This window comes from Spodoptera frugiperda, chromosome 6 (genome assembly GCF_023101765.2).
Source record: "Spodoptera frugiperda isolate SF20-4 chromosome 6, AGI-APGP_CSIRO_Sfru_2.0, whole genome shotgun sequence".
Classification (NCBI taxonomy): Eukaryota; Metazoa; Arthropoda; class Insecta; order Lepidoptera; family Noctuidae; genus Spodoptera; species Spodoptera frugiperda.
In genome coordinates, this window is record NC_064217.1 from 2,466,618 (window position 1) to 2,490,258 (window position 23,641).

General features: G+C 37.3%; 3 protein-coding genes across 18 annotated transcripts; 1 reads left to right on the top strand and 2 right to left on the bottom strand.

The window, feature by feature from the left end:
- Positions 1-390: 390 nt before the first annotated feature.
- On the top strand, positions 391-20,559 carry LOC118267429 (uncharacterized). 16 transcript variants are annotated; one of them, XM_035581412.2, is made up of 22 exons: positions 391-548; positions 2,517-2,944; positions 3,193-3,305; positions 3,386-3,430; positions 4,084-4,191; positions 5,497-5,556; positions 6,174-6,278; positions 7,094-7,111; positions 8,073-8,144; positions 8,475-8,678; positions 9,065-9,209; positions 10,078-10,243; positions 11,618-11,689; positions 12,027-12,122; positions 12,530-12,764; positions 13,158-13,281; positions 13,908-14,124; positions 14,513-14,711; positions 15,244-15,416; positions 15,828-16,028; positions 20,171-20,286; positions 20,372-20,559. In XM_035581412.2, the coding sequence occupies exons 2-22, from the start codon at positions 2,772-2,774 to the stop codon at positions 20,481-20,483; spliced, it is 2,754 nt and encodes a 917-aa protein (XP_035437305.2). In that variant the 5' UTR covers positions 391-548; positions 2,517-2,771; the 3' UTR covers positions 20,484-20,559. The 16 variants fall into 16 exon arrangements, with proteins under 16 accessions (XP_035437305.2, XP_035437306.2, XP_035437308.2 ...); XM_050694055.1 differs by lacking the exon at positions 391-548 and adding an exon at positions 812-827; XM_050694054.1 differs by lacking the exon at positions 391-548 and adding an exon at positions 1,124-1,448.
- On the bottom strand, positions 17,089-20,095 carry LOC118267430 (nuclear valosin-containing protein-like). The gene has a single exon (XM_035581424.2). It carries the CDS (start codon positions 19,984-19,986, stop codon positions 17,389-17,391), a length of 2,598 nt encoding a protein of 865 aa, XP_035437317.1. The 5' UTR covers positions 19,987-20,095; the 3' UTR covers positions 17,089-17,388.
- Positions 20,560-21,447: 888 nt separating the features above from the next.
- On the bottom strand, positions 21,448-23,340 carry LOC118267800 (26S proteasome non-ATPase regulatory subunit 8-like). The gene is made up of 5 exons (XM_035581993.2): positions 23,153-23,340; positions 22,893-23,068; positions 22,389-22,596; positions 21,880-22,050; positions 21,448-21,646 (listed from the first exon to the last, which is right to left on the bottom strand). The coding sequence occupies exons 1-5, from the start codon at positions 23,258-23,260 to the stop codon at positions 21,503-21,505; spliced, it is 807 nt and encodes a 268-aa protein (XP_035437886.1). The 5' UTR covers positions 23,261-23,340; the 3' UTR covers positions 21,448-21,502.
- Positions 23,341-23,641: the final 301 nt, after the last annotated feature.

A 23,641-nucleotide genomic window follows, 5' to 3' on the forward strand; every position in this document is an offset into this window, starting at 1 on the left:
CCCTAACCGCCAATGGATTATTTAATTCTTTATTATTTGTATTATTTACATTATAGCCAGGCCAATGGTTTTCAGATCTGCCAGTTGTTGTGAAATATTTAAAAGTCTAATGTTAGATTAAATCACTTGTGAAATCATACCGAATAATAATAAGTAGATGTTTTTAAAGTGGCATTAACTTTTAATACAAGTTTTTAAAACAAGGCTTTACAATACTAACCTTGGTCCATTTACAAAAAAAAATCAAAAAAAATCAAAGTCAGACAGATTGACAGATTGTCACTTATGGCGTCTTAGATGTCACTGTCATATGAGACACTAATTGTGAATATGGAATTTAAAGCATTCCACGTTTCCTTTGTCTCTTTTCCTCTTATTATAGAGAGTATAGTACTATCTCTTTCTGTGGGTTGGTTAATCGCAGTTTGAAATTCAACCTCAACAAAGAACTGAAACGTTTTCTCTGTGAAACAATATTTCGAGTCGAGTGTTTTGGTGATAAAAGAACGCCAAAAACAAGGCGAATATTATTTAATTTGTGTGTCAAGGTAAGTCAATATAAGTTTAATGCTATCTAGATGTATTCAATGCAAAAGTAGTTTGTAAACAACTTCATAACATCAAAACATAAACAATGGTATGTTGTAGCGGTATTTTGTCTAAAGAACTATAAAATATTACAATAAAATGATGTTCTATAAACATATCTAACTTAGTTTCAGTAGAGATTAAGTTAAATTATATTTGCGTCGTTTCCGATACAAAATAATCTGTTTAATAACGTAACCATATTGGTTTCATGCTTTCATGAGGATTTATGTACTAATGTAAGTAGTTTTCATCATTATTCTCCATAATATTTCTTTAAAAGAAAATATATGTACCATCTTGAACATTCCGTACATATTTTTTAACTCTATTATGCAGATTATGTAGTGATACCATTATTGACATTTAGAAAGAAAGAGTTTCTTCATGTGAATTATTATAGGTAATGCCAGAATACTATTTTAGGGAACAGCGAGTAAAGTTCCCTAAGAAAAGGAGGATCCTCCGACCAGGCGAGGTGATCAGCCTGGCGGGCTGTCTGCCCAACTTTTGTTTGTTCGGATTTTCTATCCATGTTGATTCACATGTTAACTTCATATGTGCGATGCAGGATATTTGTGACGTCATCCATTGATTTGCTCGTCGATAGTCTATGTGCGACTTCTGTCATCTGTCACTTGTCACTTGTCAATGTGTCGCCACATCACTCCCCCCCAAGACCGGAGGTCGATCCTGTTGAGACGGCTGTCGATGCTTGAGATGAGCGGTGCCAGAGCCAGTGTAGAAATTCCCTAGTTCCAGTGAGTCGGAACTGTGCCGCTGAATGCCCAGTGAGTCGGGTGAGCGGTGCAGGGTGATACTCCAGTGAGTCGGAGTAGTGAAGATCGCAGTGTCCCACGGTGAGTCGGGGAATAGATGCTGCGAGGGTAGGTGCGTAGTGGCTGGCGTCTGCGTTGACGGCAGGAAGGCGTCCTCAGACCGTGTGCAGAGTGCTGTGCCTAGACGCTGATGAGGCCGTAGGGAAGAACCAGGCTGCATATCTTCGATGTAGCGTGTGGTGGTCCCTGATGAGGCCGAGGATGCTGGTTGGCTGCGACTTGATTACCGCTCAGCGGAGAAGTGATGGGTGAGGGAGATGGCGATGAGGATGACGTTGCTGATCTGCTCCGTGAAGGTTGGTTTCAATCACGTCGGGGGTCACCACTTTAGGGAACAGAGAGTAAAGTTCCCTAAGAAAAGGAGGATCCTCCGACCAGGCGAGGTGATCAGCCTGGCGGGCTTTCTGCCCAACTATTGTTCGTTGGGATTTTCTATCCGTGTTAATTCGCATGTAAACTTCATATGTGCGATGCAGGATATTTGTGACGTCATCCATTGATTTGCTCGTCGATAGTCTATGTGCGACTTCTGTCATCTGTCAATTGTCACTTGTTAATGTGTCGCCACACTATTAATTCCAACTTTAAATTAAATACAATTAGCATACACACAGCCATACATAAATAACCCTATGCCTGTTTCCCTTTGGGTAGGCAGAGACTGGAACACCAATTGATACAAATCTTACATACCTTTTGCTTCATCAACAGACATCACTCTCATGCATTTTACCAGTGCACTGCTGCTCATATTATAGTCTGTTTATATTATAACTTTTGTAAGACATACTAATTGATTATTCTGTTTTTCGGCTTACATAACTATTTGACGAGAAGCTTTCTATACACCATGACGCAGCAGCTGTTGCGCTGCTAATGTTGCTAGTCATGAATATGAGCCTCTAGTTTGACTTGAAACTTGTAGAGTTCCTTATCAAATAGTTATGTGAGTAAGCCGAAAAACATAATAATTATTTTCTTTGGTTTGTTTAATTAATCCTACTTTTGTCAATTTACAAATCAAAATTCCTAATTATATTTTGTCCTACAAGATTATATTAAAGTAAAACCAATCTTTATGTGTTACAGTAAAGAAAGCAGGTGTTACAGTAGATTGAAAATCATAACTCATAAGCAGAAGTAAAGAAATTCACACAAAAAGAGAAAAGTGGGGATATCAAAGATAATCTTTAAAGCCTCCCTCGGTTTTATGGTACCTGACCAACAAAAACACACAAAATATTTACACTTAAACAATTACTGGATCATTTCCATAAATGTCGGAATAAAATTAATAGCATTAAAATAAACAAAAAAAAAACAATTGTAAGGAGAACAGCAAGCATGGCTGATAATTATGAACAAATTCAACAAAATTATCAAGAAGACGATATGGATTTTAGCCAAGACGACTTTAGTGTAGGTGTTACACATTTTAGTCAAGAGGACGTAGTTGAACATAAACCAGGTGGTAACCCGAAAACCCGTAAGCCCAAGAATACAGTAAATAGTTTACCGTAAGTTACTTTTAAACTCTAATGCATACATTCATATGCAGACATGTCTCACTTCATCCGCTTATTAATCAGTAAAGGGGTATTCTGACCTGCATATACATTAACCTAACATCCACATTTCACCATTTTATAGTATGACTCCAATGTACTAGAGGGTGAGTTATACTAAATAAAGTAGTAGTAGTAGTATATCGCTTTTAGGAGTGAAGTAAATCGTTTACTTATCAATGTAATGTTTTATTTTTCAGAAATAACCCAAAAAATAAGAAGAATAAATTCTTTAAATTTGACAAGAAAAAATATAAAAAAGTGAACAAAATGAGTGCCGGTCAGCCTGGTGCGGGCACTAGCAATGCTTCAGGTAAAATATTATTTTATTATACTATAGGTTCTAATTATATGTTTAAATATTTCTTTTTGCTATATCAAATACATTTGCAGGCACACAGGAACAAAGGGAAGGTCAAGCTCAAATTACTGGATCAGGTGATATGAATATTATGCTTGTTATAATTATTTAAATTATTGTAACTAGATATAAATAGTTTTACCTCATTGGTCAATTGGTACCAATGAGACGATTGATTCCAAAGCATCCTTCGGCATTGGTCCTTGATTTTTTTATTTGGAGCATTATTTATTAAGACTTAAAATACAGAAATACATACAGGCGGAGTCAATGCCTCAGACTTTCTCTAACAGTAATTAAATTCAGATATAATATTAGCGCAGACTAGGTAGTATTATTTGGTGCGGCCAAATCTTATTTTACCTTTCCAGTTTGTCTATCTTGGCGTATAAATTAGGTTGTAGATTGTACTGTAGAGGACAGATCCGCTTGATCACTTTAAAATTTTATTGCTTGAACCTAGCAAAAACATTAAGCCATACCCCATAAATGTCTCATCTAATAAAAAGCGATAACGTCGCAGCTTAGTGATGCAACACGTATGATCCCTTAGTTGGTAATGCGTTTGATGTTGTTCGGCTACGTTCGCGAAGGAATAGTTCTTATGGGTTAGTCACAATAATTTCACATCGGTCTTAGACTAAGTTACTATAATGGAAAGCGGGAGCGCTTTGATACCCTCGTTTCTTGGAAAATCAATAGGTACTTATTTAGTATCTGTTATTTCCAGCAATACCGACATTGGAGAACAGTAGCCATGTTAACGTTAAAACAAAGATCAGTCTTAAACAAGAGATGATGAAACAAAGACTCAACTGGATAAAACCGGATCAACCTGGTGAGACATGTTATGTTTTGCCATAGTACCCCAAATACAGTATGGAGATCACTCATATGATTTAAATGAAACTAAAAGTAGCACTCGTCCACAGAAGCATAATAAAACTAAATATTTCAACGATAACCGAAGATTTAAAAATTGAAATTTTCAAACAAAATAAATAGTGAAATAAATCAAGTATTAAATTCAGTGGGATCAGCTTCCTTGACCACATAAGAGTTATAATGGCGTATTTGTGAAGAGTGTTCAAATTACCTCAAATATAATAATGCAATTTTTTGGCTTAACTACTGGGTCTATTTCACCCTTTTTTCGTATATTGTCAGCCAAGATGATAACAAACATAGGCGTAGCCAGGGGGGTTTGGGGGTTCAAACCCCCCCCGAAATGAAATGCGTACCTAGACATTACAGAGCGTAATTTTTGTAGTTAGCATAGTACATCCCCTGTTTGGCAAAGGTCTCTATATATGACTACCTATGAATCTGTTTATTTTTTTATTTTTTTGGTCACACATTTCATGGCTCGACTTTCTTGAACCCCTCCCGAAAGTAAAACCTGGCTACGCCTATGACAACAAATATGTGGTTTAAATTAAGTCATAAGAGGTTTCTCTATACTGCATGACAGTAGACTCGCCTCGTATTATGTAGCTCATAATTTAATTGCGGGCCTAAGGCGAGTTTTGATTGGCTGCTCCAAGTAAAACCAACCAATCAGAACAAACGCAGTAACGTTTCCATTGCGTTAATGTGAAAATAAACTCGCACTGGGCCCTATAGAGTTGGGAATATTCGCATCTCTGCCTATAGTTTGTAGTAGTAACTATTATTTACTTATACTTGGAATATAATTTGTAATATTTTTATGGGATAGGACGGTAAACGAGAATTTTGTAGATATAGGGAAAGTATATTGGCTTTAAGGTTCATATATTCATTTAAAAAACATGCATAGTTTTACAGATTAAGATATTACATTATCCAATTAACGTGATATTAAACAACGTCATATTTTGTAATTACCTATTTAAAAGACAATAATTTTAAATATGTACTTTAAACTAATTCGTCGGCCATTCATCTTCTCACAAAATCTTAAAAATTCACGACATACATCCTTCCATCTCGCTGCGAACAAATCACACTCGGGTGCGGACGTCAAGAGAGCATTGATCATCGTTAATAATGCACGAATAAGTGTAGATTTTTTTTGTTTAATTTATAATATTTGTAGTTATCCCTAAAATGGATATGTAGTAGTATGAGTAGATATTAATAAAATTTTCATATTCTATTAAAGCTGGAAATCCGGGAATGCCACCCAATATGGTCGCTGCTCCTGGACCCCCGTCTAATCTAGGTAAATTAAATTGTTATTCACAGGAATTTAAAACATTGTCTTCTACTGGTCACTGTTTGTATGCGCTGCTGAGTGTGGCGCACATAACTTTTAGATAGGAAGAAATCACTGTTATCAAAGAATATCCGTCTATTATATACATACTTCGCTACTAAATAACTAATTCTATCTATGTTGATGTAGTGAGTACTGATGTATATAAGTGCTCAACGTGTACTGGCGCTTTATACAGTGATTTGAGTAAAGCGATGTAAAAGTACTGATGTGAATGCGCACGTGCCCTGTACGATACATGACTCGTACACTGTTCAACAAAAAAATCACATAAATTGAAATATAAATGTGGCTTTTTTATGTAAACTAATGAACTCGATGTCTATGAAAATATTGGCTACAGAAAGCTCTACAAAGAAACAAGTGAAAGAAGGGTAGGGAGGCCTTTGCCCTGCAGTGGGACGACCATGGCTGAAAATAAATAAATAAATAAATAATACTCGTATGTAAACCAATGAAGCTGTACTGACCGTGAGGTCCGGTGTGGCTCAAAACTAGCAAAAATAAGCCTTATTATTATTATTAATCAATATTTTATTTGTTTATTTCTTATTGATCTCCAGCTCCAGTAGTACTTCAAACCAGCGCGAGGAGTACAGCCGGTAGTTTCTTCAAGACGTCAGTGCAATCACAGTTTCAACAACAACGTAGAATGTTGGACAATCTTGGTAATATAATTATTTTCTTTATTTATGCTACTGGTTAACTAAGGTATTTTCTTTAATACGGCGTTAGTAAAAACGATATTTTTTCCGTTAAGTAACTTATAATTTATACCCTTAGTACGAGCTTGCTTTATGTTTAAAGTAATCGAAACGAGAGCGCGTTCGACGCTCCAATTGGCTGGCTCGAATAAATTGGTTTATATGATCCGCTTCATTCGTCAATTCAAGGTCATGGGGCGGGGCTAGATAGGGCATCTCATCAGGTGCAAGCAAACATTAAGTTAGTGGTGGTCAGGCGCATGTGACCACCATTGTACATCTAAACTCTGTTCAGAGGGCCTGGTACAAGTTTGTTGGTTCATTGGAACACGCTAATCAGAGCGCCGAACACTTTAAACGTAAAGCAAATTCATACTAAGGGTACTATAGTCTGAGTTTAAAGACTGTTGTTTAAGGCTCTCCGACTTGGTTCCGTAGGTAGCTCATTCCACAACCAGATTTAACAGATACCTACCAGCACTTTCTACTTTACCACTTTCTGTAATTGAGTCGAAAATCTATTGAAGAAATTCTACTTGAGAAGAAAAAAATTCAAAGTGGCTTGCTATGAAGCATCACAATACATGTATGTACTAAACATAAGAAAGCCGAATGAGAAACTCGTCTAGTTTGAGACACGACGCGTCGTGTATGCACATTGCTGCTCATAAATATGAGCCCCTATTGTGCCTTGAAACTAGTCGAGTCATCTTGCTAAACAGTCATTCAAAGCCGTTGAATATAATTTAATTATTATAATTATACATTTTTTGTTTTAGGTTATAAAACTCCAAAAGGTATGTTTCACATTTAAACTATTAGATTATACAAAACATTACTATATGCAAGTACACGTACAGCTTATATGCACATATATATCCAATTGCACTTTAGATAGCACATTATGCACATGTACTTATAACATCAAATATGTTCTTATTATATGCAATGTATAATATTTGTATTTATTTTATCATCAAGATATTATAATCATTTACACACAGTTTAGTACGTGTTTGTATTACGTTGAACGAAAGGTTGGTTCATTCGAGCCGGCCAATCAGAGCGGCGAACGCGCGTTTCGTTTTCGTTCAACGTAATCCAAACTTCTACTAAGGATACTGTAGTCCTCATATCTACCAGGCCTTTAAAAATCTAGATTACTCAGGAATTTAGTATATACTATATTCTACCAGCGGATTCACCCACATTTTGGTTTTGGGATGAGTGACCTAACATATTCCAGACTATAATCTATCTGACTGCCTCGTTAGTCGAGTGAGTACAAGTACGACTGCTGAGCAAGAACTCTCAGGTTCGATTCCTGGGTTGGTCAACGCATTGCTGGCCTTTTTCGGCTTTTATAAAATTTCTCAGTAGTAGAACGGAGTCTGAAATTGCGCCCTGTAAAAACTGGGTTTAAAAAGTATTAATTCAAATTCATGCAGTTCAGCTTAGAATTGAACGAAGGTTCCGTCATATTGTGATGTCTCTGTTGTCCAATAAGTTTTAACACATTTTTATGTTTCAAATATTGGTGATACCTAGGTTTCATCGGTTTTCATATTCATATTTGCATCTTACTCGCACAGCTACATAGCTTAGTATCAGTGGAAACGGTCACACAGTTTCATAGCTAAGCTACATAGCATGTCTCTGGTAGCACTAGCTAAAGGTGGCAAATTCACCTTAATGGGAATGGCAAGGTATATTTTTGTATTTAGTATTTGCATGATAACTTGAAATACATTTTCGCAGGAATCCCGAGAAGTTTTCTCGTGAATCAAATACAAGCACAAATGAACACACAGGAAACGGGTGGACAGTCAAGTAAGTTTTTTTTACATGTTTTGAACTAGCTCATGTCCGCAGCTCAAAGTCAGCTCAAAGTTTGTGACTAATAAAAGTAGTCTAAGTTACTCCTTAGTACCGTAGTAAAGTCCCGTTGAAATCGGTCAAGCCATTTCAGAGATTAGCCAGAACAAACAAACAGATGGACAGACAAAATATGTTATTTTGGGTGATTGGAAATTAGTGAATGATATTTAAACACGTGATTGTACTTACGATTACAATCAACTTTCACAAAGAAACTTTTTTGTATACTCATTAGTTTTATTTTTATCACAAAACTAACACATAATTATTATTAAATTCCAGCTACCGCCGACATGCCAATATGGCCAACATCGTCACCAGTAACAGCGCCCAACCAAACATCACCAACATTGGCCCAACCTTCCATGGCCGACATGCCCGACGAGACGAATCCTGTCACATCACCAATATTTGATGAAACTGACGCTGATTCGATACAACAACCGTATTCACCTTCTGATATTTATGCGGATAATGCTAATTCTGGTGAGTTAATTTTTTTTTCATGTATGGCCGTTTACACGACCACCTAAACCACGTACGGAAACAGAAATTAGACTTAATGTATATTCTAATTTAAAGAACAATATGAATCCGAAATCTTCTATTATATAAAAAATACGGTTTTGTATTCGTTGGAAAGGTCTCGGGCTCCGTGAGGTTTATAGCAAAGAAAATTCAAGAGACAAGCAGGAAAACAGGGAAAATCATTGGTGGCGAAACGGAGTTCGCCGGGTTTGCTAGTCTGTGTATAAAGATCGATTTTAGAGTTTCGGTCAAATATTAAGGTCGATACAGATTAAGATCAGATTTGATTTTGGCCATAATATAAAGAAGGGTTCATAATAAATATATCATCGTCCAATTTCCAGAGCCAGTTGAAGAGACAGAACCGTCAGAAGGTAACCAGACCAATCAGAAACGTTTGAGTGCCTTCCACAGATTGGGACCAGTCTCCCAACCGAAGAAACCTAAGCTTACCATCAATTTGAACCTGAATAAAGATCAGCCTGTAAGGTATGGAAGAAAGATGTTAAGTAACAATGTATTTTTTTTAAAAGCATCGTAATTGACTCTCCTTTGTCCAGTGGGTCACCTGATGGTTAGCAATTGGTGACGCTCATAATCGCATCACCAGAGACGTGACAAGTACGTTATCTATAAGTTTTTAAACTGACATGGTCACTAACACTATTATTAGAACTTATAACGGGATATTTACCATGTTTATTCATTTTAGCGAGTTTCCGATATTTCGGCACTGTTGCAAGCGCCATGATCACGGATTAACTGGAGTGAATGCTGGTGGATGTTTAAGAGCAGACAAATAGGCCTGCCCGCTTTCTCGTTCGTTTTTTGCTGACACCGGTAATACCTCTACCATTGTCACTTGTAACTCGGCTTAATTCTCGACACATCGCATAAATCATATGCGCGGTTGGTGAGTGAGGTGACTACAGAAGGTGACTACGAAATATCGGAAACTCGCTAAAATGAATAAACATGGTAAATATCCCGTTATAAGTTCTAATAAAAGTACGTTACCTGCCTTTTGGTGGAGTGAAATCGACCTCCACGGGTTTGTTTTCACACCAGTTTTCTGTGAGGATGCTGTATTATTTCAGTCAAGCTGGCCCATTCGCGCCGAAACATGACTCCTACTCTTGAAGTAATCCAAAGTGTAAATCAAACTAACGGTAAAACAAGGTGAATAGAATTCAAAGGGTGAGAGGAGGACACAAGAATGAGGTGAATAGATGTTAGAATATTTTCCCAACATTTATTCACCCCTCGAATTCTATTCACCCCGTTTTACCGTTAGTTTGATTTGCAGTTTTGATTATTTGCAGTAACCCAATAATCTAATCTCTCTCCACATTTACAGGGAAGTAGTAGACGACACGAACGATGACCCCGACAAGTACACTCCCACGCACCTTCGTAAGAACATTATAGCGAGCACCGACGACACGGTCATGAAGTTCCTCACTTTCTGGCCTTGGAGGAAGAATGTTGGCATCAGGAAGAGTGTTACCGCTAGGAAGTCTAGGGTAAAGTATTATTCTTTTTTTTTATTAACTAGCTACATAATTATATATTCGCCCGGTTTCACCTGCTGCTCGGCTCCTATTGATTATAGCCGATATTTTACAGCTTTCCTCGATAAATGGACTATCCAATACGAAAATGATGAAACTCGACTAGTTTCAAGCCATGCTAGAGAGTCTCATATTTATTATATCGCTGTTGCTGCAACTGTGTCTGTAGCTGCTGCAGTAGCTGTTGCTGTAGCTGCTGCTGTAGCTGTTGCAGTAGCCGTTACTGTAGCTGCTGCTGTAGCTGTTGCAGTAGCCGTTACTGTAGCTGCTGCAGTAGCCGTTACTGTAGCCGTTACTATAGCCGCTGCTGTAGCCGTTGCAGTAGCCGTTACTATAGCCGCTGCTGTAGCCGTTGCAGTAGCCGTTGCAGTAGCTGTTACAGTAGCCGTTACTGTAGCTGTCACTGTAGCTGTTGCTGTAACTCTTGCTGTAACTGTTGCAGTAACAGTTGCAGTAGCTGTTGCAGTAGCCGTTACTGTAGCTGCTGCTGTAGATGTTGCTGTAGCCGTTGCAGTAGCTGTTGCTGTAGCCGTTACTGTAGCTGTTGCTGTAGCTGCTGCTGTAGCTGTTGCAGTAGCCGTTACTGTAGCTGTTGCAGTAGCTGTTGCAGTAGCCGTTACTGTAGCTGTTGCAGTAGCCGTTACTGTAGCTGTTGCAGTAGCCGTTACTGTAGCTGTTACTGTAGCTGTTGCAGTAGCCGTTACTGTAGCCGTTACTGTAGCTGTTGCAGTAGCCGTTACTGTAGCTGCTGCTGTAGCCGTTACTGTAGCTGTTGCAGTAGCCGTTACTGTAGCTGTTGCTGTAGCCGTTGCAGTAGCTGTTACTGTAGCTGTTGCAGTAGCCGTTACTGTAGCTGTTGCAGTAGCCGTTACTGTAGCTGTTACTGTAGCTGTTGCAGTAGCCGTTACTGTAGCTGTTGCAATAGCTGCTGCAGTAGCTGTTACTGTAGCTGTTGCAGTAGCCGTTACTGTAGCTGTTGCAGTAGCTGTTGCACTAGCCGTTACTGTAGCTGTTGCAGTAGCTGTTACTGTAGCTGTTGCAGTAGCCGTTACTGTAGCTGCTGCAGTAGCCGTTACTGTAGCTGTTGCAGTAGCCGTTACTGTAGCTGTTGCAGTAGCCGTTACTGTAGCTGTTACTGTAGCTGTTACTGTAGCCGTTACTGTAGCTGTTGCTGTAGCTGTTACTGTAGCTGTAGCTGTTGCAGTAGCCGCTAATTCTTTGTCACACAGTTTCCGATAACATAATAAATAATTATAAGTGTGTCTCATGAAAGTTATAATAAAATTAATTGATGTTATTTTTAACTTATTGAATTACTTGTTACAGACCGCCATGTTGATAGAACAAGAGCAGATGGAAGAGGCGTATGAAAAAGATAACACATTCATTCAAATTGCGGTAAAATCTTTTTATACATTGTTTTCATTATTATATTCATAATGGATGCTTGATTTCCCTACAATTGTGTAGAATAATAGTTCATAAATCTAAATGATTCCTTCGGTAAAATTATCTGCCGTTGGAAAAACAAAATCAAAATCGATTTGATTATCTGATATTGTACCTATTCTCTTTTCGCCATCGACCTACACGACAGTAGTTCCATCCCTATCATATACAGGTTGGCAGGCCACAACCGTGCACTTCTCTCGAAACTTTCTGCCTCGCACAGCAAAACTGTGGAATGAGCTGTCGTCAGTGGCATTTCATCATAAAAATGTGTATGATTTTGCAGGTCAAAGGCTATCCGTCATCATGGACAAAGGAACAAGTACTAGATACTGTACTGGACAGTGTGAAGGAATACAGCCTTATACCCTGCTTTGTTGAGGTAACGCTTTTTTTTCAAATACATAATTATATTATGATACTAGCTCAGTATTACAATCTTGTTTTGCAAAAGGCGAACTTCTAGTTATAAGGTTTAAAGAGGGGTAAGTAATGAATGAAATAAAATACTTGACTATTTTTGTTCTACTCGATCGTTATCGATAGTTATCATACATCGTACGTCTTGCCTGCATAATGCATATAGCTGTCGGCCACCGCGCAGTATATTTTGGCTTCGATGCACGCACGGAACAATATTTATTTGTATGTTCTGCAAACCTTGTTCCCGATTCGATATTGATTTTTCTAAATAAATAACTACATGTAACTTTTTGATATCTCTCATCGACTGATTCATTATATTCATTACATAGTTATTAATACCGTTTTAATATTCTCCAATTTCAGTTCTATCAACACGAATGCAAGTTCTTAACCCTGCGCACGCGTTCGGCTCTCGTAGTCCTACATAAGACCGGTTTCTACCTACACAAGGACGGGGTCGAATTGACCGTCACCATATCTCTAACTGATCTAACCCTTAATCAGATCGATTTCATTCCGAGGATCATTTTGAGGAAACGAATGGCTATGGGCTACTTGGAGAAAAAACTTAATGTTAGCGCGTTTACTTTGCAAGATGGTGAGTTGAATAATATTACCTACACTTATTTTAACTTATTTAATTTATGCGAATTAATATAACTTATTTAATCGAGGCGGAGTATTAATATACTCCGTAGTATTAATATACTCCGCCTCGAAAAGCAAGGATAGTAACAGGGTGGTTTTTGGTCAATAAGAGTTTGACCCTCCCGTCTCGCTTCACCCTAGGCGGGAGAAGGTAGATATGTGATGATATTACCTCTTTAAAAAAAACATTAATTTTATATTAACACAACAATTTATGTTATCGTTTAAGTCCTTATTTGAAATCTCCGTGAACTGACAGTGTAATTATTTTCATTGAAAATTAATTTTGCCTATGTTCTTTGTTACAAGGACAAATAATTCAATATTTAAAGTTTTGTTCTAGATATAAGCCACTTCTTATACTTCCCGCTGAACCGGCTGTGTAACCAGAGAGAGTTCGTGCAACTGCAGAGCGTCATCGAATGGGAACATCTGACTGCGTTAGATATCTCACATAATAGATTAACGTAAGTACATTATCATTATCATTTTATATACATCTATACTAATATTATAAAGCTGAAGAGTTTGTTTGTTTGATTGTTTGTTTGTTTGAACGCGCTAATCTCCGGAACTACTGGTCCGATTTGAATAATTCTTTTTGTGTTGAATAGTGCATTTATCGAGGAAGGCTATAGGCTATAAAACATCACGCTATGACCTATAGCAGTCAAGCAGAGCGGGTGAAACCGCGCGGAAGTAGCTAGTTTAACATATACAGGGTTCCTGAATTCGACGTTCAAGTAGCACCAGGTGCAAGGTTCCAACTGTTATCAGAAAAATATAAAAAAATTAAGTTCTAAAGTTTTTAAATTACAGTGACTTATGTGTTCCCCACGAAAAAGTACACCCTGTGCCAGTCTTTTGACTCTTGTTGCAAATCTTAATTTTTAAATTTTTAGTTGTCTCAGAATTTATTACTCCATATTGCTGAAACACTATTCAGGATAATGTAAGCAAAAATACAGGCGAAAATATACAGTAGGCAGAGACTATAGAACGCCAATAATATTTTATCCAACCAAACAATCACTCTCACAAAAAACACACACAGTTTATATTTACCAACTAAATAATAATAATTCTCTTTCAGGGACATATCAGGCTTCGATCTACACAACGTGACACCAAAGTTAAAACATCTGAATCTATCACACAATTATCTAGACAAGATCACGGTGCTAATAAACTACAGGTCTTTACCTCTAAAGTCTATACATTTGGAAGGAAACCCCCTATGTTTGGACTATATCGATCCGCAACACTACATCAAAGTACTACGTATGATATTCCCAGCTATTGCTGAAATTGTAAGTTAAAATAATATCATTTATCTATGCATATGACATTAATGAAATAAAGCTTGAGTGAGGTTACTGATCGCCCTATTCCTTATTAAAAAAAAAACAGTATCACTGCTTGACCGGGTAGTTAAATCTGAGGCCCCTTACTCGGAAGTTGTGCTTGTCAACTCGGCTTCGATCAACAGGGTGCTTAAAAGAAACTTCATCATCATCATTTTCATCAGCCGAGAGACGTCCACTGCTGAACAAAGGCCTCCCCCTTAATCCTCCGCGAAGAACGACAAGAAACTTATTAAGAATTAATTTTCTATACCCAGAATTCCAACTCCTATTTCAATTTCATAAAATATTCAGTCAAAATCATAATTATTATAATATTCTGTACATCTTCCAGGACGGCGTACCAATACACCGTAGCGGCGATATGCCAGAATTCAAAAGGAACTACTGTCCAGACGAAGCCAAGCCGGTTGTGGAGAAGTTTCTAGAAATATACTTCCCTTTGTTAGACGCGGGCCCGGAACAAAGGTCCTTGATGCAGGGCATGTACGAAGATGATGCTACGCTGACTATTACCTACTGTTATAAGTTGCGTGAGTGTTTTTTGAGCACATTGTAATCTTATTTTTAACTGGATTCCTATAGACGTGCCGTAACAGACGTTGCACCGTAGGGGCTCCGGAGCAGGTCTATTTAGAGGACTCGGTGCTCATACAGGTGGATACCGGGGTGGTTTTAGTGATATAAAAAATATCCCACACTCCCTAGTCTTTTATCCCCAAAAAGCTAGGCGACTTTTGAAGGTTTATTTTTAGTTAGTTAGTTTAGCGACGTCATTAAAAAAGACATCATTGCCAAGTTGGATTGTCGAGTAAAGTCAATGGTATGGAATTTATTCTTAGAACGATTTCTAGCTACTTAAACGAATAAAGATTATACACATGGGTGGTTTATATATGCATCTAGTTTTTTCTAATTGTTTAATTAATATCTGTATAAAACAATCGTTAAAATCGGGTTATAATTTTAGGAAAATTCGTCCACCAAAAATGTTGACTTTATATAGGAGGTTATTTTTGATAAACAAAGGTAGTATACTAAAATTATGATTTTATTTTGTTACAGGCTACAGCCCAACATACAGGCTATTTAGGAACCTGTTCCTCTACGCTCGGTTCCTCGATGAGGGCGAGGTTGACTCGGTGACTGGCGCTATGGCTATCACCAAGCTGGTGAACAGATGGCCACAGACTGAACACGATCCCTACTCCTTTTGTGTCGATGTTATGTCTCATACGGTGAGTGGAAATAAAATAGACTATTATTTATGTTATAAGCTGTAAATGAGCAGACGGATCACCTGATAGAAAGCAATCGACGCCGCGCGTGGACACTCGTAGGACCTTAGGTTAGGAATTTAAAGGTTATTGAGGAATCGGGGATTAAAAAGATTGGGAAGGGGAGTAATTGGACCTCCGGTAACCTTACTTATACAACGAAACACAACGCAAGCGTTGTTTCACGTCAGTTTTTGTGAGCCGTGGTATCAACCAACCCATTCATGCCGAAGCATGGCACTCCTACACTTTTCTTGATTCGATATAAAATATTATTACGAAAAATCGAATCGTTCCAAAAAGCACACCTTGCCGCTGAAATAATAATAATACAAATCTCATTATTAACCCAATCATATTCTGTTCACACAGCCATCAACAACAATACTCCGAGTGAGCGGCATGTTGAAACTGTCAGCAGAATCGGTACCTGATGACGAGCACCTTCTAGCGTTTTCAAGGACAGTAGTCCTAAATTGTGAAGACGGGGATGAATACAAGATACATAATGAAATGGTCTACTGGGACGAACCGACTGCTGCGAGTGCTAGGTCCGCTTTCCGAGTCAGTAATGTAAGTAATTTATTTTATTTTCTTACATAATTGTTATGTAGTGTCTGCCTGTCTGATGAATAAAAGGTGTGATGTTATGTGTGTGTGTGTGTGTTGGTAAATATTATGTGAAAGTTTTCGCCAGTAAGTTCCTCTTACTAGTTCAAAACATAGTTTAAAAAATTATATTATAGAAAGCCTTGCTAATTTTTGCGACCAGTTACCTGTCAAAATACTCGTAATACCTACACGACAAGTTTGTTAAAGGCAAAGAGTGTTCTTTAATTTAAAAAAGAAACGCCTGTGGCTCCTTTTTTACTCTCTGTACGAAGCGTAATGCTCGTTGTTCAAATGATCACGCTTTTATTGTGAACAGGCATTCTTATTCATTTTGTTTTTCAATGCTGAAATTCTCGATAGTTTAATTGATTAGACTGAATTCTATAATAAATAAATAGGTAATAATTGCTATTGAGTAGTTTTTCAGTAGGTACCTACTAGCAGTGATGTCATATTATTGTTGAGCTATAAGTACTTAGGTACTAGTTTCTATCAATTGATAAATAAATAGGTACCTATTGCATGTTTGAATAGATGGGCGGGACAGTCTTTGTCAAAGCATTTATAACAGAAGAGTAAAATCGTACAGTTTAGGATATTTTTTGTAGAATTTCTAATAGAAAACATAGCTCATCTTAAAGGTGAAATGTGAACAACTTACACTTCTAGATCTCCACTTCTGAGAATTAAAATCATGTAAATGTTTAAGAAATGCATGCGCATGTCATGCGTTGAATTTAACGTCATCGCCGTGAGCGTCATACCAAAACATAAGGCATGTTTTGAATTTTTCTACACGATTCAATACTACGTATTCCAATAATAGTATTGACATGTGGGGTTTATGAAAGCAAATGCCATGTGTTATGTATGAACTTTAGTCAGAAAGTTATTTGAGTCTTTTGTATGTATTTGAAGTTAAAGATATTCATATTATTTTTGTGTTGAATATTGAATTAAGAAAGGATAGGTATATGTGTATGATGTGTGTGTATGTGTGAGGGCAATTAAAACAGTCATAGTAAAAATACTTATCTTTATTCATGTCCTTAAATTTGAAAATGTGCTGCATATAAATGTATTATGGATCTACCTGTATTATATCTAATCATTTATTCACAAAAAAAATCAACTCACATTGGTATCTTGTTAATTGTCCACTCATTAATTATTGTTCTCATGTGCATGTTATGGACTTAAAAATAAACAATAAAATTTGCTTTAAAAGGAACAACTTGGCACTATATGGTATGAAATACACTTATAATAAGGGTCGCGATTTTCAGACATAACATGTAGTCTGTACCCATCGGATTGATTCTCATACGGTGTCCATAGATTCTTCATTTAGAGGTTCTGTTTCCATTTCCATATCTCTATCGTCAGCTCCCGACGCATACTTCAATCTCAGCTTCTCATAATGTAGCTGTTCTTTCGTCGACACTGACGGCTTACATTTCGCGAGAGCAGTTCTAAAGTCTTCGAAAGTAACAAAAATGTCACCTTCTAGACTACCACTCGCAATGTGATTCGTCAATGTATTCGTAGCAGCAGCTCTCACCAGCCCCGCCAGATCTGCTCCTGTGTATCCGTCCGTTATATTCGCAATAACTTTTAAATCTACGTCAGGTCCCAATTGCGGCTTTGTGCCATTTTTAGTAAGTTTTTGCAAGATATCAAAACGATCTTCGCTGGCTGGCATTCCAACGTACATGACACGGTCCAATCGACCCGGTCTCAGCACCGCCGGGTCAATGATATCCGGTCGATTTGAAGCTGCCAGCACGAAAACACCTTCACGGCTCTCTATACCGTCCATTTCAGTTAGCAACTGGTTGACAACCCGAGCGGCGCCATTGTTATCTTGTGACGTACGACGTGGACATAGTGAGTCGAATTCGTCGAAAAATATGACACAAGGTGCTGAATTTCGCGCACGTCTAAAACACGTACGAACAGCTCTTTCACTCTCACCAACATACATGTTCAATAATTCAGGGCCCTTAACTGAAATAAAGTTGACACCGGCTTCATTTGCAACAGCCTTTGCTAGTAACGTTTTACCACAACCAGGTGGTCCACAGAGTAATATACCACTGGGGGCTGATAATCCAAGCTTAGCTAACTGATCAGGATATTTCACTGGAGCCAGAACTGCCAACTGTAGTTCTTTACGCACTTGATTTAAAGATCCAACATCATCCCATGTTACATCGGGTACAGTTACAATACCTTCTCTGACAGCACATGGTTTGGTAGTCTTCAGAGCTTTAACAAAGTCTTCATGTCTAATTGCGAGACCACTTAGTTCTTCCCGAGTGTAAGGCATGACCTCAAGGAGACTTAACACCTCATCAACAGGGTCCACTTTCTTAACAGGTTCAGTGACATGATTTTCAACTTCTGTGCTAGCAACTGGTTCAACTATTGCTTCAGGTGCTTCCGGTATTGGTAATGTTGAAGGCTCAGGAACACTTTCAGGTGCATCACCTGCACTCTCAGCAATGACTTCACTTTCTTTGTCCCCATTTGGTATTACAGCTACATCATCATTAGGAGGAGACAATTGAACAGTAGGTTCTACCTCCTTTTTAGCTTTAGATTCTTGAATTTCTTTAAATATTCTCTTTACAGCATAAGTGCTGGCCTTATTTACAAGTGCTTGTAAATCAGCGCCAACAAAACCAGGTGTTATTTGAGCTAAGACATGCATATTCACATCCTCACCTAGAGTAATATTCTTACAAAGAATAGAAATAATCTCTTTCCTAGCTTGTAATGACGGTATACCTAAAGTGATTTCCTGTTCAAGGCGACCAGCCCTTCTAAGGGCAGGATCTAAGGCATCTGGATTGTTTGTAGCAGCAAGTATAAGAACGGACGCATTAGTATCAGTCAATGTATCTAAGGAAGCCAACAACTGGGCAACCATTCTCTTTTCCATATCTTTCTGTGCATGGATTCTGTTACCACAAACTGCATCAATCTCATCAATGAACAACACACTTGGGGCAACAGATACTGCTCTCTCAAATAGCTCTCTAATTCTCTCTTCTGATTCCCCAGACATTCCACCCACTAGTTGTGTGCCAGTAATGGCAACCATGGGCAATTGAAGTTTTCCCGCAATAGCATGAGCTAGCAAAGTCTTTCCAGTCCCCGGAGGCCCATGTAACAATGCACCTCTCGGAGCTTTTATACCTAATTGTGTGTAAACCTCTGGATGCTTCATATGTAATATTAAATCGCAGATCTGAGTGATAATTTCAGAAATGCCCCCTATGTCCTCAAAACTAACCTTAACAGTTTTGACATTTCCAATATCAAGCTTTTTCTTTGGTGGTCCACTTTTATTGGAATCTGCTTTCCTCTTTTTATCGTTTACATGGTCATTTTGTTGAGCTTTATGTGCACTCTCAGTCGCTGTGCTATTAGCGTTCCGGTTAGGTATGTGGGGGGTTATGGTAATTTGGTCATTGATTTTCGGTAGTTTCGGCGCTGTTGTGCCATCTTCGTCGCTGCTTAAAATATCTATAGGCTCGCCCGACTTGTCTGTGTTACGCCTGTTGTTTGTTGGACGTTTTTTATCCTGCATTTTGTACATGGCGAGCAGGCGGTCGTTCAACGCACTGTTGTTTTCGTCTAGGAGCTCTAAATCGGATTCTTCTTCAGACCCGTCCGATGTAGACGCGCCGTCAAGACCGTAACTCTGCAATACGACTTTATAAGCACTTTCAACCATCTGACAGAAGGCGCTGTCGCTTCTGTTGTTGTACTCGCGGTAGCGCTCTTTCAATGAACGCGCCATTTGGCTAACATCAACGAAAGTCTTATCGACATTCTCGGCGAGGTAATTTTTCACACGTGACACAATCACAGGATCATTTAAAGTCTTTTGCCTTGTTTGATGTTTCTTCATGTTGTACGAAAATAAGAATTTTATTAAATTTAATTCAGTGGATACTACTTCTCGTAAAACGCAATGTTTGACAGCGGCGTCGTTGAATCGATGGAAAACTTGCCATGTTAAAAAATAAAATTGCACGCATAAAGATACCTATTCATGGAAATTGCAATAAATTTTAATGTGGTAATTTTTACAGGGTCCAAATAGGCAAATAAATCTAAAAATAGAATCAACAACTGATGAAGATCTGCGGGATCAATATCTTCAAATCTTTATGAAATTTACAACAATGGATAAAAAAATTAGTGAAAGGTAACCAAGTTTAACTAATTTATCATTATGGAAAACGACTGTAATTTTTTATAATACTAATGACTTCATATTTTATTATTTTCAGGTGTTTAGAAAAAAATGATTGGAATTTTAAACTCGCCCTCGAGCATTTTACAAAACTATTGAAGAGCAACAATTTGGCATCATTAACACAGGAACAAACTACTTCCAGCTAAAAGTATTATTACAGAACAACCAAGATGAGAGGAAAAAGAAATATAGTTTATTCAGTAATAAATGAAAAGCAATTTCTTTGCACCTTTTATTTTATTTTGTCATTTACAAAAGTAAACCAGGTACAAATAGTAACTGGTGTGGATGAATGGCTAGGATTACAGATTGAAAATATTTTGAAGCTAATAATTTGCAACTAACGACATTTTTAATAAAGACAGTAATTTAAGAAACTCTACACTGGCAGTATAGTCGACAACAGTGCAGACTCAACATTGGCATTATTGTCGATAACATTGTATTGAAGACTCGGTTTTTATTCTAGAGAGAAAAAAAGATTACACCTAAATATAGCTCTAATTATTCGATTGCATTGAAAAGACTGAAACTATCAGACACATCTGAAAAATCTTTCAATGGGAACGCTAGGAGCTAAGCTAGGGTAACATAGTCATTAGCCTCACGAATAGCCTACTTCTTTTCGGTACTTATACAATGTGATAGGGGCGAGACTTCTAACCCGTTAAGGCTGAGTACTACATCTAATTTTATCGACAAAAGTCGGGGTCGAAGGGGTCGAATCCCCTCCCCCTAAAAATTATGGCTATTTTAATATTTTTTTTACTTTTTTGATATCAAAGGTTGTATGCGTCGTAGAAACAAAAAAAACTACAAACGGTAGCTAATAACCTTGGCTAACTAATTCATTACTTTTTTCATATGTTTGATAATGTTTTGGTGAGAAAAAAAATCATTTGTGAATTATTTTTACCGAAAAAATCACTATTTTCCAATATTTTCAATTAGGGGTTCAACCCCCCATATTATTGTTTTTGTCGATAAAATTAGATGTAGTACTCAGCCTTAACGGGTTAGAAGTCCCACGCCTATCACATTGTATAAAAGTTACACACAAATAACCGGTGAAGCCACAGGTATTAAACTATTGTAAAATAAAACAACCGATATTACGAAAGAAATTTAATTACGACATATTAAGTATACATAAATTTTAATTATTCTACACAATCATCTCAAGATGTCTAGCATATTCGATGATTTGGCCAGCGAGTTCGGGAGAGGGCAGCGTTCCAGCGGCGGCGGCGCACGTCTCTTCAGCAGCATTGAAATGATAGCAGTTGTCTGGGCCAAGAACCCAGTTGCGCTAGAAAAAATAAAAATAAAATAGTTTGTTAAAAAGCACTTGTAAATATATTAATAAATAACATTACCCAGAAATGTTATGCAATGTAAAAGCATTATTTCACACAATCATTTAATGATACAAAATTAAACAAACATAGTGTATGGTCTTCTTTAGATTTATAAAAAGCATTTTTAGATACTGTTAAAAAAAGCATTTGAAAATAAAAAAATTGGTAAATGAAATAGGTTTACCTTCTTGCCATATTCATGCACAGCTTGTTGAGAAGGTAAATTCAGTCTGCGTGCAGCTTCAGCACATGAAATGCAAAGGTAGGCCTTCTCGATGCATGCAGCAATCTCTCCTCGGACAGTATCCAGGAGAGTGTCCATGAAAAGGGTGTAGCTTTCAGCTGGTACATTGTCCTAAAACCAAATACAATACTATTAAAATGAGACAGATAAAGAGATAAATCATCACACCTCTTATCCCTAAAGGGATAGGCATAGGTACACATTGCACATAATGCCACTGTACAATGTATAAGTATCCAGTATTCACAATTTCAGACACATTGATACTTCTGAGAAATTTCCGAACCATTAAAATTCTACTAAAAAATACTTTTAAGGTTTTGGCGCACATTATTCAACCATAAGTTGCTGTAGTAATTTGTCAATTTTAGTGAAAACAAAGTGAGAAAATAATACACATAAAATCATCAATCACTACAACTGTCTTGTAAAACAAAAGTTATATTTACCTTAGCCAAAAATATCTTATTGTAGCTGCCCTCCATCAAATACTGTTCCAAAGCTAGCGGGTGTCTGATGTACGGGTCAGCCCTAATAACATCCACTGAAAGGCGTTCCAACTCAGTATGGAACTCTGCAACACGGTTCTGGGAGAGCAGGAACAGCAAATTGAGTCCCAGAAGTTGATACATGAATGCTGATTCTGGTAGATGGTCTCTGAAAGTTGGATAAAGATATATGATAAATATTTGGCAATAAGTAGTCCAATAAAGGCTAGTTATATATCAATACTAATGTTTTTCTCCTTGTAAGTATGTATAGTAAAATTAATTATAACACTAATAAATAGTGGTAACAGTGGAAACTGTTACATTGTTTCACTGCTTAGCTATTACATCTTCGTAGCATAGCTACATGGCATAGGAAAAGCATCCTTATTTGTATAGTTAACTAAAATTTGTCAATAACATTAATGTTATGATATCTGTATTTTTTGCATTAGTTGAACTTACTTGTAGTCAAAATAATAGCATTTCAGTTGAGACATGAAACGCTCGAAAGCTTTCACGTCCTTTGCAGCAACTGCCCATTGGGCACCAATTTCCAAAACATCACGAGCCAAAATCAACTCTTTCTGATTAGCGGCAGCATTGTTACTCGGGAGGAAAGTTAACTGTGTTAATGCTATCTGCAAAATAAAAATATTTTCATAATAATTTCTACAAAACCAATCGAAACAATGATAAGTGTCAAGTCATCATTCGATACATACCTTTATTTTGTTTAGCAGTTCACCACATTTGTCGAGTTTGCGTGGCTTCTTAGCCCACTCTGTTTTTAGATTTTGATATAATGTTGCAACGTCTTTTACTGAAGCCATGGTTTATTTTATTTTGTGGAACGAAAAATCCGACTACACTGATTGAGGTTGTTTTGCTAACTTGCGTTCAGAAGACTGTAACTGTAAAAACGCTGTGTTCTAACATGTTATACCAAAAGTGTTTAATTTATTAAATTAATTTAAAAAGATTTATATATTATCAATGCATAAACAAAAACTGTTATTTAATGTTTATTTTATATCGTTTTTACATTGGGTGTTGTATGCCTATCTGAATAATTTTAATTAATTGTTTTCTTACTTTATTTTCTAATCATAGGTTTTGAACGCACCATCATGACATGTCAAAGTCGAATTATAAATGTTGCTAGTTACAATAATTTACAAGTGGACCGTTGTGGTGTGTCGCTGTCCCATTCA

Bases quoted from the DNA above. Each gene is read 5' to 3' on its own strand.
- LOC118267430 (XM_035581424.2), bottom strand. From the start codon at position 19,986: ATGAAGAAACATCAAACAAGGCAAAAGACTTTAAATGATCCTGTGATT.
- LOC118267429 (XM_035581412.2), top strand. From the start codon at position 2,772: ATGGCTGATAATTATGAACAAATTCAACAAAATTATCAAGAAGACGAT. The intron at 8,679-9,064 runs GTGAGTTAATTT...TCCAATTTCCAG, and splicing joins TGCGGATAATGCTAATTCTG to AGCCAGTTGAAGAGACAGAA. The intron at 16,029-20,170 runs GTAAGTAATTTA...TAATTTTTACAG, and splicing joins CCGCTTTCCGAGTCAGTAAT to GGTCCAAATAGGCAAATAAA.
- LOC118267800 (XM_035581993.2), bottom strand. From the start codon at position 23,260: ATGGCTTCAGTAAAAGACGTTGCAACATTATATCAAAATCTAAAAACA. The intron at 22,051-22,388 runs GTAAATATAACT...ATTTGGTTTTAG, and splicing joins ATAAGATATTTTTGGCTAAG to GACAATGTACCAGCTGAAAG. The intron at 21,647-21,879 runs GTAAACCTATTT...TATTTTTTCTAG, and splicing joins TGCATGAATATGGCAAGAAG to CGCAACTGGGTTCTTGGCCC.